General features: G+C 41.3%; 1 protein-coding gene across 1 annotated transcript in view; it reads left to right on the forward strand.

Moving 5' to 3' along the window:
- Nucleotides 1–14,141, forward strand: part of COL25A1 (collagen type XXV alpha 1 chain) — a 454,889-nt gene that overhangs the window by 318,660 nt on the left and 122,088 nt on the right. Inside the window, exons 11-12 of the mRNA XM_045019561.1 lie at nucleotides 6,864–6,935; nucleotides 7,874–7,981. Of these exons, the coding sequence (XP_044875496.1) occupies nucleotides 6,864–6,935; nucleotides 7,874–7,981 (180 nt within the window). The remainder of the gene's footprint in view (nucleotides 1–6,863; nucleotides 6,936–7,873; nucleotides 7,982–14,141) is intronic.

Below are 14,141 nucleotides of genomic sequence, written 5' to 3' on the forward strand. Positions count from 1 at the left end.
TTGTTTATCAGATCTAAAAATCATAAGCCAGCAGCTGGTTCTAAATTAGTTTTGGGAGTTAGGTGCAATAACAAGCCACCCAGGAGCCATACATAACGACTTTCATAAAATTATTTTCTCCTCATGGTGTATTCAAGTAAATTTTCCTAACAGCTGGGTCTACACAAAACTGATAGCATCTTTAAAATGTCTTCAGCAGGAGAGATTAGGTTCCAGAAAAGCAAGGCATTCAGAAGTTTATTTTATTATCTTAACCTTTGTTGACTTGAATGATTAAACAGATTCTTATGCTCTGTTAAAACAGTTAGGCCCAGATAGTAATGCAATGTTCCTATTTGCTTAACCCTTGCCTCTCTTGTCTTTGCCTTTAATGAATTTGCTGCTTATTTGCTGCTGTATGTATTGCTTAGGGAAAAGAAATAGCTGTGTTACAATTGATGCTTTACAGATTCTGTACTTGAGTACGGGAAAACTGTTTTCATTTCTTCCAGTATTGACAGAAGTTGGCATGATGACAGCAAGCTCATTAAAATTAAAAAATGTCCTGATTATATGTTAAAATCAAATCACTGTTTTGCCTATTACATTTTAGACTCTCTTAGAGAAGCGCTTTATAAAATGTTCCATATTTAATGGAAACTAAAGATATCAGTATGTTTTGCTTGTTGAGAGAGTATTTGGGGGAAAAAATCAAATTGTAAACCCGATTGACTAATACACGTACGGTAGCTTTAGTTAATATGTTTCCAGTGAATGCAGAGTAAAAACAACACTTTGGGTCTATCCCGCTCCCACTGAAGTAAGGCTATGTGTACAGTACCGCCTATGTTGGCAAACTTACGTCGCTTAGAGATGTGAATATTGCACCCCCGTGAGCAACATAAGTTACACCGACATAAGTGCTACTGTGCATGGTGCTGTTGGTGGGAGAGCTTCTCCTGCTGACGTAGCTTATGCCACTCACAGATTAAGTAATTTTAGAGCTTGTCTACATGGAAAGTTATATCAGTACAGTAGAACCTCAGAGTTAAGAACACCTCGGAAATGGAGGTTGTTCATAACTGTGAAATGTTCAGAACTCTGAACAAAACGTTACGGTTGTTCTTTCAAAAGTTTGCAACTGAACATTGACTTAATACAGCTTTGAAACTTTACTCTGCAAAAAAAATGGTGCTTCCTCAAAATATTGACATTTTGTAAATTGTTTCAGTTACCATGAAGTACTGCACACTTGAAATAGGCAAATTTGATCAAATAAAACTCATTATGAATATTTCACCCAGCTCTAATACATACTCTAAATGCACTTTGTGCCATTTATCTGTTCAGACACTGCAGTATGAAATGAATAGAAACTGAATGAGCCAGGACTGCAAATTTTGAGCAAAGTGTCCAGGAAGGAGGCCTCTGCTTACTAATATCCTATCCAATTCAGTTCACATCTCAGAAACGGAGTGCAATTTGATAAGGGTTGCAGATGAAACCAGATACAGGAGCCAATCCAACCCCTGTTGAAGTCGATCGGATTCTTTCCCACTGATTTCAGTGGGAGCTGAATTGGCTCTGAGACATTGTCTTTAGAAGGATAGTTCATGTACTTCAAGTTGAGATTGTTCATTGGAACTCATATTATGCGTGACTCTGGCATATTTACTATATAGGCAATTAGATTGTAGTTTACATTAACATGGTCCCACTTAGAATATACTTGTCATTGAATTATTTCTGGAGAGGATATTGCGTAATGGGAAATTCATCTAATGCTAAAAACAAAGTAGCTCAATCAGAGTCTGGTATGAAAGTATAGTAATCATAGAAAATAATATATTTGTAACAACCCATCTCTAGCCAGAATTAGTTTGTGCTAGTTGCTAAATATCAGGTTTTTATTGAGTTGATATAAACTCTTAACAGTGGCATAATACAATAAATAATAAAATTGAAGTTGTATTATTGTGTATGTGAAAAAAACCCACAATGCTTGTCATTCATTGCAGGGCATTGTGTAAGTTAGCAGAATTCTGGTGATGGAGAAAGCAGCAGTTGTGATGAAAGGGATTGTATAAAAGAGCTCCTGCTGAGAGTCTGTGGCACAGTACAGAGTGATACAGGACACTCTATTCCCCAGGGCAGGTACAATAATTAGCTTCAGGACTGGCACTTGGTCTGAGGGATTAATTAGAACTTGAGGTGGTAGCTGGGGGAGGGAAGTCAGCCATAAAGACTGTCAGAATCACTCTGGCCTGAAGCCTGTGTGATTTGATGTGAAATAGCAGCAGCTGGCTGTAATCGTAGGAAGTGCAAGTGAGCAGCAGGTGGTAATTCCTGTCTCATTTACCATGTCTTCACAGGAACATGTAAGCTTGTGCAGCATGGGTTTATTGACAGGTCACAAGGAAAAGCCTAAGCAAGACTTTGTATGCAGCGTTGTAGCTATCTTTGGTCCCAGGATAGTAGCAAGACAAGGTGGGTGAGGTAATATCTTTTATTGGACCAACTTCTGTTGGTGAGAGAGGCAAGCTTTCAAGCTTACTTCAGGTCACCTGAAAAAGAACTCTGTGTAAACTTGAAAGCTTGTGTCTTTCACCAGCAAAAGATGGTCCAATAAAAGATATTACCTCACCCACCTTGTCTCACTAATGAAAACTTTGTCACATTTACCATAACAAGAAAATCCAACAGTCAACATACAGTGTATGCAGCAGCATTATATAAAGCTAGTCATAATGACTTCATAATGTTACTGCATTTATAATACAGCAGTAAAATTATGATGGGTCTTTTAAATATCTTAAAGAAGTCGTGACCTTATGTAGATGGCCACATGGAGTGTATTCTGGGACTGCTGGTGGGAATTCCTCCACAGAAGAAGTTAGACTACAATATGATGGATATAACAGGGACAGTTACTATATTGGAGTGAAAATTCTAGAGGAAAGGAAAAGCATCAGGAAGTTCTAACATTCTTCAGTTTCCTCCATAGGTGTCATACGGGACTGTACAGCCATGATATATGTTTCCAAGTTGGTAAGCAGGGCCCTATGCATTGTGCAATTCCATGGCTGTGGGCATGCTTCAAAGTTCCCCGTTCTGCTTAGGCTATTGTGGAGGGGTTGGGATGAGGATGCGACAGTGTGCATATTTAGATGTGGTGAGCTAATGGAGTTCTGGAATGGGAATGACTTCAGACTGTGATTGTCGATGAACCTTAGTGGTTCAGTGTAGTTGTTGCTTATTGTGGTGTCTTAATTATTGGAAGGGGAATGCAGAGCATGGGATGAGTGCTCTTTGTATGTGTGTTTTAAAAACTCAAACAAAATAAACAAAATAATCCATCACTGAACAACTTTGAATCCATCCCTGATAGGAGCTCTAGTTAGAAAAAAAACCCCAAACAGATCTAGGAGCTCTTGAAGGTTATATGTATAACTGAAGGACGAAAGAAGAAGGAGAATTCATTTTGTGAAAAAGATAGATCTTTTATGACCTTTAATTTTGAGAGACTCATTGTGCACTAGCACCATCTTCCCTGAACCTCAGAAGGTGGAATGCCTCCCAGAGCTCCCAGGCATGCAGACCCATTTCTGCTCACTTTCACAAGGCTCTGCCTAATATCTTTGCAGGGTTGGCTAGCTCCAGAGGACACTATGTGGGGGATGAACCATTATCCTCACTCCCTTCTCCCTCCTTTTGGAGCACCTTGTGCCCCTATGGGAGTAGGAAGGGAGCAGTCTCTGTGCTACCCTGAGTGAAAGGTCTAGCTTTTAAGCATCTGTGCCTTTCCCTACAACTGCACATTTTCATAAGAACAAATCAAAATCTGGTCCTAAACTAATATTAAAAAGGGAGTTTCTCTCATTCCCTAATGTGTTTGTACGCACAAATAGCTGAAGTATTGATAACTACTCCTTATTTTGTTGATGTAGCTTCAGAGGGGTTGAGTATGCCAGAGGGGTATGTGCAAAGCTCCAGATGAACCTTTTTCAGAGGGCTGCACAAAATTTTCACAAGCCTAAGCCTTTCAGAGCTCTTGACTTGAGCAGAATGGCATCTTTTCAGAGCAAAATCTCCTTTTCTATTTTATTCACAGGTCTGGTTCATATTCAGAAGGGAATAAATCAACACTGATATGAGTTTCCATTAATCTTTTAAAAATTTCAAGCCTATTATATTCAGAGCTAACTATGAAAATTTGTGCATTATCATGTTGTAATTGTAGAGCCTACGGAGTAAAACTGAAGCGATTAAAAGATTTTCAATTTATCCTTTTTCTAATAAGTGAGATTTAATATTTATCACTGCTATTCAGCTTTTAGCTCTTTTGTTGACTTTTTGTTTGTACCTGTCTTCATTACATAAGGATTGTAGTTTTGTCAAGAAAAGGAATGGACCATGTGCAAAGTAGGGCTAATGAGTCACAGATGTAAAGATTCTGGCATATTACCATCTAATAACTTTTTAAACTCATATTCCATAATCAGACAAACGCAAATCAAATACATCTGTTTTCAAAATTATGCATCATTCCTGTGTTTGGTAGCAATGTGTGTTTAGAGGTTTTTAGCTTGTTTAAAAAACATAAAAAGAGGACGAAGCTGTTCTTTCTGCTACATTTAGGGTATATAATTTTTGAAAGTAGCAAGGCCAATAAAGTTTGCTTTGTATTGTTGCACTACCGTACTAGGGTCAGTCTCTGTTCACTTCACTGGTATAATCAGGGGTAACTCCACTGAAGTCAGTAGAGGTACCTCGGTATGAAACCAAAGTGAGAGGAGAGTTACATCCCAGTTCTTAAGATGTGATTTAATGTACCATTGGAGACATGCTACATGCATTAGAAAATTCCTATGACTTTATTTATAAAGAAAAATCTTAAATCACTGTGATCAAAAGGGGGGGGCAGAAACAGAAGTGGTATTCAGCTATTTATAATGGTTAAAAAATCCCGATGCAGCTTACAACCTCTGTCAGGCTAAAAGTGCCCTGAGATGCTTTAGATAATATACTGTGCTACAGGCTTAGAAGAGGGTTTTGTTTAAAATATACCGATCAACTGTAGAGGAGATAGAGGCCTTTTTCCTTTGTTAACAGGTCTAACTCCCACCCTCCAATGCAATACTGGAAAGGTGTAAATTGGGTGCAAAATTCACCTCTCTCATTCTCTCAGCTGGTTCCAACTTTGGTATTCTTCTCTTCCTTCATCAAAGATGGGAGTCCTGCACATGCAGGGAGAGTAGAATGTGAGAGGCTAGATCCACCATGGGGGATCTGAGAGGAGAATTTTGTCCTGAAGGTGGAGATACTGCTGTATATGTCAAAAATGTTGACCTCAGCCATCTGACTACTCCTGGTCTAGTGGTAGACCATTGTTCAATGTGTATTATTGTGTATATACTATCAGTTTATGTGCTGAATGTCATATGTTAACCAGAGTATTAAAGGCATAATAATTCAAAGTCATTTCAGGATCTGCTCTCAGTCTTTCAGGTTCCGCAGTGATCTGGCAGAGCTTTGTACACGTACCTCTCTAAAAGTACTATCACATATGTTGGTTGAAAATGGCTTACATCTCAGCCAACTGTAGCCTAACAGATGTCAAATGTTCATAATTATCCATAATAATATTTGATACTGCTAAGTGGCTTTTCTCTTTAAAATTCCTTTAAGTTCTTTATGCAAAATAAACAGCCAAATCTCTGATATATTGCTTACACCTAGTTCTGTTTCCCATATGACAGACACAGCTGTTGATAGGCAGTGGGACGTACTAAACACAGTGTTTGTTCTGTTTGTCGATTAGTAAATTGTCCGTGTGATGTTTTGTGTCGTGTTGTTTTGGTCCCATGTTATGTTGTGTCCCTAGGGTCTGCCAGGCTTCCCCACAGTCGCTGCTCTGCACAGTAATCAGATCCTCACCGTCAAGGTTTGTGGATGACATGTACCAGTTCAGTCAGGTCTCTCTATCAGCATAAGAGTGCACATGAACAGTTAATTTTGCCATGGGATACCAATTAGCCCATCTGACTTACTATGGGCCTAATTCTGATTTCACCACGCACGGGTTTCATGCTGTAACTCCACTTATTCCAGTGGAATTGTTCCTGAGATACAGTGTGAAGGAGATTAGAATCCAGCTCTGGGTGTGTTAGTACCTACCCTAGCACCCACATCACACATACTCTGGAAGGGCATTTTAGTTTGTAGATGAAGTTTTGTTATAATTGTGCTTTATTAAGACATACAGGAGTATGGGAAATGTCAAAGTACTGTTCACCAGGCACCTAATGAGCACAGGCAGATTCAATTATCTGTTTATGTGTCATGCACCAGTAGTTTAAACTGTACCCTTGCAGATGCACTTTGAAAAATGTGCAAATGAAACAGGAAGGATTTAAACAGTCTAGGTATGCCTGGATTTCAGATATCATTAAAATGGCACCATTCTTCATGGCACAATATGCTGGTTGGCAAATCTGACTGAAAATTGAATTGGTGCTTTGTCTATGGAATCTTTGCTGAAAGACCACCATATAAGAAATGTGCTGATTTTATAGCCCTAGGATTATAAAATGTTGATGAACTCAGAGATGCCTTGAAGAATTGCTGGAAAGAAAACTTGTGTTATGTTACCTTCAATCAATCCATAAGTAACAAAGCTTCTATTTTGTATCCTGTCAATCTAGATGTTAACTCCTTTAAAAGAAAAGGCACAGATTTTATCAGACACAAGCACCAGTTTATACTATATTAGCTATTATAAGTCTAATGTATATATCTTTATTTCTTTCTTGGGGCCTTCTGATGTCTATTCTTCAACTCTCTCATCTCTGAACTTCAACCTTTGACCTCACCTGCCTGATCAGATGGTGTTTCCTAAAATCAATCATGGGTTTCTCTCTGCTGATCAGCAGCTCATTAAACGCCGCCTCATTAAGGTAGTGCTTAATCTCACTGGAGTCTGGTTCTTCTTTACATTTGAATATTACTCTATACTGTACTTTTTGTCATAAGCCTTCTTTTAATGGGTAATTAATCTGAAAAATGTCTTGGAGCCAAATCATTTTTCATTAAATGTGTTTGTGTAAAATAGCAGTGGAAACTACACAAAGCTTTGCTAAAAAGTTCATAGTTAAAATTCAGCCAATGAGGCTTCTTACAGTAGTTCGTCTTCTGGAAACTGAATAAAAATGCTATTTTTTTAAAGGAAAGAAATGTGTTTTGACAATTTATAAATTAAGTTATTGCAAAATCTATGTATCTAAATCATAAAAGTAGCCACTTACTTATCATTATCAAACAGCTACTGAAAACAGATAAAATATAATATGGATCTTTTCAGCAAGGCAATTATATTTCACCATCATTTTAGAACTCCATCAGTGCTCGATTGTTGAGCTTTGCAAAATTATTTTGAAAATATAACAACTCTGAGCAAACCTACTCACTGAGTCTTTGCTATGAATCTATGATCATGATGATAACAAAGTGAAAATTATACCTGCTCTTCCAAATCAATTACTTGCTTTGGGAAACTGGGTGAGTAGAGTTTTGCAAGGCAATACTAAACATCAGTGTAAATCCTGCTATTGGACACGCAGTTTGGGAACTTGAGCCTCGCTCTTTGTGACTGTATTGGCTGGTTGCACTGTACAGGTGCAGCACACTAGTCTTCTGAGGCAAGTGCAATCTCTGCCATAAGAAATGAAGAAGCTGTTTAAAGACCATCTCCATCCATGATCAAAGTGTAAGCTTCCTGCTCATAGCAGCAATTTCAGCCCATCAGGAACTCATGTAGGTAAATTGGTGCCTTTTTGTTGGGCTTTGTACATCTGAAGACAAACTTCTGATGATGATTTTGTTGACTCCTGTTCAGGGTGATCAAGGACAAGCTGGACCCCCTGGTCCTCCAGGGCCACCAGGACCCAGAGGTCCTCCAGGAGACACTGGCAAAGATGGCCCCCGAGGGATGCCTGGAGTACCGGTGAGTTAGCCTAGAGGATGTAGTGGCATCACTGTGGTATATGAGTGCTTTACAAGCATGAATAAATGTAAACTCAGAAACACTCCTGTGGGATGGGAAATAGTATTATTCACATCTTATCAATGAGAAAGCTGAGCCATAGGCAGGTTATATGACATGCTTATGGCAACACAGTCAGTAAGTAGCCTGGCTAGGAACAGCACCCAGATATCATGATTCTCAGTTGTGAAAATTGTTTCCCCCGGTTCCTGACCTTTCTGAATTGTTCCCTGGTATTCTAATTATTGCAGTGCTGGATAGCCTCTTTGCAAATAAGAAGAGAATGTTTCCACACAGCCCCTCACTGTTTAAAGCTAAACTTGAATCTAGTTATTGTGTGTTTGATTTGACTTCTGGTTCCCTAATGATGATTGATATTTTTTAAAAATGAAATTAGAGGAAATAGATTGTTAAACTCTGTACACTATTCTCAGAGCCTGATTCTGCCATCCATACTCAAGTTGAGCAGTATACTGCTCCTCAGAAAGTCCCATACATTTCAATGGCACTACTCACAGTCATCATTTGTTTGGGAAGAAGAATCAGGCCTTTAGCTTTTTGGCATTTTGTTGTTGGAGGTCTGACAAAACTTTTTAAAATTAAAACATAAATACAAAAGTCACTTGGCCCTATTTTTAACAAGTCTTGGAAATGCTCATGATTTTACACTTTAATGGCGCACTAAACTCTTTAGGTTTATTTTAAGGAGATCGCCCACCCCCCTTCCATTTTTCATAGTCCTATGGGACATAAAATCAACATTGTGAAGGAAAATTCATGGTTCCACATGTGAGGCCAGGGCAGAAAGACATAAACCTTTCCTAAAGAGTCCTTTTTTTCCAAAAGGAAAATACATCCAAGCTCATGTTCTGATCTCATTCTGAGTGCCTCATCCTACATTATATTAACTGTAGAAAAGTATAGGACATAACATAACAATAATAATTCAGCTCTATTAAAACTTCTTTGGAAAACCCAACAAGACCTGGCATTTAGAAGTCTGAGTCCAAAAAACCTTGCAACAGTTGCCTTGTAAAACCTTTGGTTAGAAGAACACTGTGAAAAGTTGTATACATCTACTACTTTCCATTATTTAAGGTTCATCTCAGCCACCCACTCACTTCTGCCAGTGATGCACCATCCCTGGATTGTCAAAAAGAAACTTTGGGCTTCATTTTGATATTCCTTACCCTGGTACAACTCCACTCACATAGTGGAGTTACTCCTGCGCTACAGTTGCTTAAGTGAGATCAGAATCAGCTGTCTGACTCCAATACTATAATTTTCTCTGGATAATGCACAAGAGGCTGGGGAAGGTCAAGAATGATGGAGAGCAAGACTGAAGCCTGGTCTACACTAGGCGTTTAAATCGGTTTTAGGAGCGTAAAACCGATTTAACGCCCAACCCGTCCACACCAAGAGGCCCTTAATATCGATATAAAGGGCTCTTTAAACCGGTTTCTGTACTCCTCCCTAACGAGAGGAGTAGCGCCAATATCGGTATTAACATATCGGATTAGGGTTAGTGTGGCCGCTGATCGACGGTATTGGCCTCCGGGAGCTATCCCACAGTGCACCACTGACCGCTCTGGACTGCAATCTGAACTCGGATGCAGTGGTCAGGTAGACAGGAAAAGCCCCGCGAACTTTTGAATATTTCCTGTTTGCCTAGCGTGGAGCTCCGATCAGCACGGGTGGCGATGCAGTCCGAAATCAAAATAAAAAAAGAGCTCCAGCATGGACCATGCGGACGTGATCGCTGTAAGGGCAGGCAAATCCGTTCTATCAGCGCTCCGTTATAGAAGATGAAATTCAGAATCATTTTTTAAAATTCTCCAGACAGAACCCGGAAGTTCCAAGGGGCGGGGGAGGCTGCGGGAACTATGGGATAGCTAGGGAATAGCTACCCACAGTGCAACGCTCCAGAAACCGACGCTAGCCTCGGACCGCGGACGCACACCACCGAATTAATGTGCTTAGTGTGGCCGCGCGCACTCGATTTTATAAAATCTGTTTTACAAAACCGGTTTATGCAAATTCGGAATAGTCCCGTAGTGTAGACGTACCCTGATTAAAATGCGACTTGATTTTTGCTTCTCAAGCAAAGGGAGCAGAATGAGAATAAGGGTACGTCTATACTACGGGATTATTCCGAATTTGCATAAACCGGTTTTGTAAAACAGAATTTATAAAATCGGGTGGAGCGCGGCCATACTAAGCACATTAAATCGGTGGTGTGCGTCCATGGTCCGTGGCTAGCGTCGATTTCTGGAGCGTTGCACTGTGGGTAGCTATTCCCTAGCTATCCCATAGTTCCCGCAGCCTCCCCCGCCCCTTGGAACTTCCGGGTTGAGATCCCAGTGCCTGATGGGGCAAAAATCATTGTCGCGGGTGGTTCTGGGTAAATGTCGTCAGTCACTCCTTCCTCTGGGAAAGCAACGGCAGACAAGCATTTCGCGCCTTTTTCCCCTGGATTGCCCTGGCAGATGCCATAGCATGGCAATCATGGAGCTTTTTTTGCCGTTTGTGACTCTCACCGTATGTGTACTAGATGCCGCTCACAGAGGCGATTCAGCAGCGCTACACAGAAGCATGCTTTTGCTTTTGCATGACAGCAGAGATGGTTACTAGCCATATTGCACCATCCAAACCCTTCCATAAATTGGAACTGAGGATGATCATGGCTACCAGTCCTTTTGTACCATTTGCTGCTAGTGCCCCTGGTCAATCAGCCAGGGGCGCAAAAGCCAAGAGTGGTTACTAGCCATATTGCACCTTCCATCCTTTTGTACCATTGGCTGCTGTCATAAGTGCCCCTGGCCGATCAGCCAGGGGCGCAAAAGCAAAAATTGGGAATGACTCCCTGAGTCAATCCCTCCTTTTTGGTATCTAAAAATAGAATCAGTGCTGCCTAATATAGGCAAGTATGCTAGAGAACCACCTGCTCTGTGTCAGAGCCCGCAGAAATTATTATCTGTATGCTATTCACAGGGGGTGCTCCTGTAACAACCCCACCTGTTGATTCCGTTCTTCCCCCAGCCTTTCTTGGCTACCGTAGCATTGTCCCCCCACTTGTGTGATGAATTAATAAAGAATGCAGGAATAAGACACACTGACTTGTTAGTGAGAAATGAGTGGAAGGCAGCCTCCAGCTGCTATGATAGTCCAGACAGGACATTAAGCAGTGTGTAGGAGAGAAGCCCAGCATCCCACTGCTAGTCCAGGGGCAACTGAATCTTTTCTTTACACATGAAGGGTGGGGGCTGATGGAGCTCAGCCCCCTGTTGCTATGATGAGGATGGTTACCAGCCATATTGCACCATCCATCCACCAGAAAAAATTAGGGCCAATAGGCTGATGACGAGGACGGTTACCAGTCCTTTTGTACCATCAGCTGAGGCTGATGATGAGGATGGATTTCCATCATTTTGTACGATCAGCTTATGCTGATGATGAGGATGGATTTCCATCCTTTTGTACCATCAGCCGCCCATGGCGGGGGGGGGAGCAAGGATGTTGGTGTTGAGTGCTGCACTATCGCGTCTATCTGCAGCATTCAGTAAAGATAGGGTGACATGTAAAAGAGTCAGAGGATTGTTTTACCTTTCGCTTCTGGGGGTGGGTGGGGGGTGGGTGAGTAGATTGCCAAGCTATGCCCTGACCCGCGGGCACTGTGTTTGACCCTAGAAGCATTTGGAGCTCAGCCAAGAATGCAAATAATTTTAGGAGGCTGCAGGAACTGTGGGATAGCTTCAGTCCTCCAGTCCATGCGCATCCATTTGATTCTTTGGCTTTCCGTTACGCTTGTCACGCTGCAGTGCGCTGAGTCCCTGCTATGGCGTCTGTCTGGAGATTTTTAAAAAAGGATTCTGAATTTCATCTTCTGTAACGGAGCGCTGATAGAACGGATAGAACGGATTTGCCTGCCCTTACAGCGATCACATCCGCATGGTCCATGCGGGAGCTCTTTTTTTTATTTTGATTTCGGACTGCATCGCCACCCGTGCTGATCGGAGCTCCACGCTGGGCAAACAGGAAATATTCAAAAGTTCGCGGGGCTTTTCCTGTTTACCTGACCACTGCATCCGAGTTCAGATTGCGGTCCAGAGCGGTCACTGGTGCACTGTGGGATAGCTCCCGGAGGCCAATACCGTCGATCAGCGTCCACACTAACCCTAATCCGATATGTTAATACCGATACTAGCGTTACTCCTCTCGTTAGGGAGGAGTACAGAAACCGGTTTAAAGAGCCATTAAAATCGATAAAAGGTGCCTCCTAGTGTGGACGGTTTTGACGTTAAATCGGTTTTACGCTCCTAAAACCGATTTAAACGCCTAGTGTAGACCAGGCCTTAGTAGCACAGAGACTGATTTACCCTTTTATTTCTGCAGTCCTTCCAAGCCATAGTGAAGGCACTTTAATGGGACAGTCTGTGAAACCTTACACTTATACTCCTCTATACCTGTGGATAAAGGCCAATTCCTAGGGCAGTCAATACGGCACTTTTAACACACACAAGTTGACACGCACAAAAAATAACACTTAAGAATAGTTACCTTCAGCCGCCATTTACCATATGCACAAATTGCTTCCTAGCCAGTGTCAAAACATTCATCAAAGATGGAACAATTTAGCGACAGTGTGTCAATGTCAGAGAAAGCTAGGATGTCTGAGAACTATTCCATTTCCTTTTCTAGCATTGTGTCTAAATCAACCATTTAGATATAGTTGACTTGTATGTAACATCAGTGGTTTTTTTACATTTTATTTAGGGTCCTGAGGGCCAGATTTTCAAATGTATTCAGGTGCCTAAAAAGATGCAGATAGGCACCTAGTGGGATTTTTCAAAAGCCTAAGTGGGTTTCCCAGTGAAGTCAGTGGGACTTTGCAAAATCAGCACCTTGCAGGACTGGACTGACACCATCAGATGATGACCTAGTTAAATTCTGTGGCTCTCCCAAGTTATGCAGCAGCAGAGGTTGCCACCATTCAGAGATAAGCACTCCCTCACTAGTTACTGCTGTATGTATTTGGCTGAGGCTGCCCTCTTCCCAGAGCAGACACAAACTCAGCCCTCAGGCTCATGGGAATGACATTTCCTGATTTCTGCACAATGAATCCCCTGGCATCCTGACACCAGGGCTCGTTCTTCTGTGGCTGACTGATTTATATTTAATCAGACAGGAAAAACTTGTAAAGGGGCTACATGGCATCTTCCTGACTGACACCTTTGTTTCTGATATTTAAACACAAATGGATCTTTCAGCTGAAAATTAATCTCCCTTGTCTCACACATCCAACAAAGCAGTGATTAGAGAGTGTAAGAAAAGAGACACTGAAGAATTCCACAGCTAGAGGACACAGACCCCTCCACCATCAGCAAACTCCATACTAGAGCAACCATTAATGAGATCGGCAATGTGCCCTCCTCTGCAACTAAATGTATTTAAAGGAAAACTGGCCAGTGGTGGACCTGCCTTATCTTATCTTCCCATGTGGACAGTTGCACCAACACCTAAGTTTCAGTACCGCATGCATCCTCAGAAGGGAATGGAATGAGAAATCAGGTCTCACTGCAGCTATTCTGGGGATTTCTTAGTGCTTATGTCCCAGAATACAACAATGTGCTTCTAAAACTCTAGCATCATTTAAATTGGGTGCCTCTAGCATGCTCTGAGAAAGTTTGAAGCAACCCTGGCTCTGCTTTGCCTCCTTTACATCTAATAAGATTAAATAAAACCCATCAGTTTTGTGACACAAAATACTAGTGTCTTCTTTATCACTGCAGAGAAAATGGAAAGGTTCCTATCAGTCAGCTGAACAGTAATTCCTCTTCTGACCTACTCGGTGTGAGACCGAGTTTGGAAAAATTCTATGTTGAGATTTTCAAAGCCAGCTATGGGATTGATCCACACAACTCTCATAGACATTAATAGGAGTGGTGTGGCTTTGAAAATATCAAGCCTAGGTTTTTAGCAGTTTATGTAATGTGCCAAAGCATTAATTTGCAAAGAGGCAAGGTGCATGAGGGAATCTCTTTTATTGGACCATCTTCTGTTGGTGAGAGACACAAGCTTTTGATCTTAGCTCTGTTTAAGCTTGAAAGCTTGTCTCTCTCAT

This window comes from Mauremys mutica, chromosome 5 (assembly GCF_020497125.1).
Source record: "Mauremys mutica isolate MM-2020 ecotype Southern chromosome 5, ASM2049712v1, whole genome shotgun sequence".
NCBI classification, from domain to species: domain Eukaryota; kingdom Metazoa; phylum Chordata; order Testudines; family Geoemydidae; genus Mauremys; species Mauremys mutica.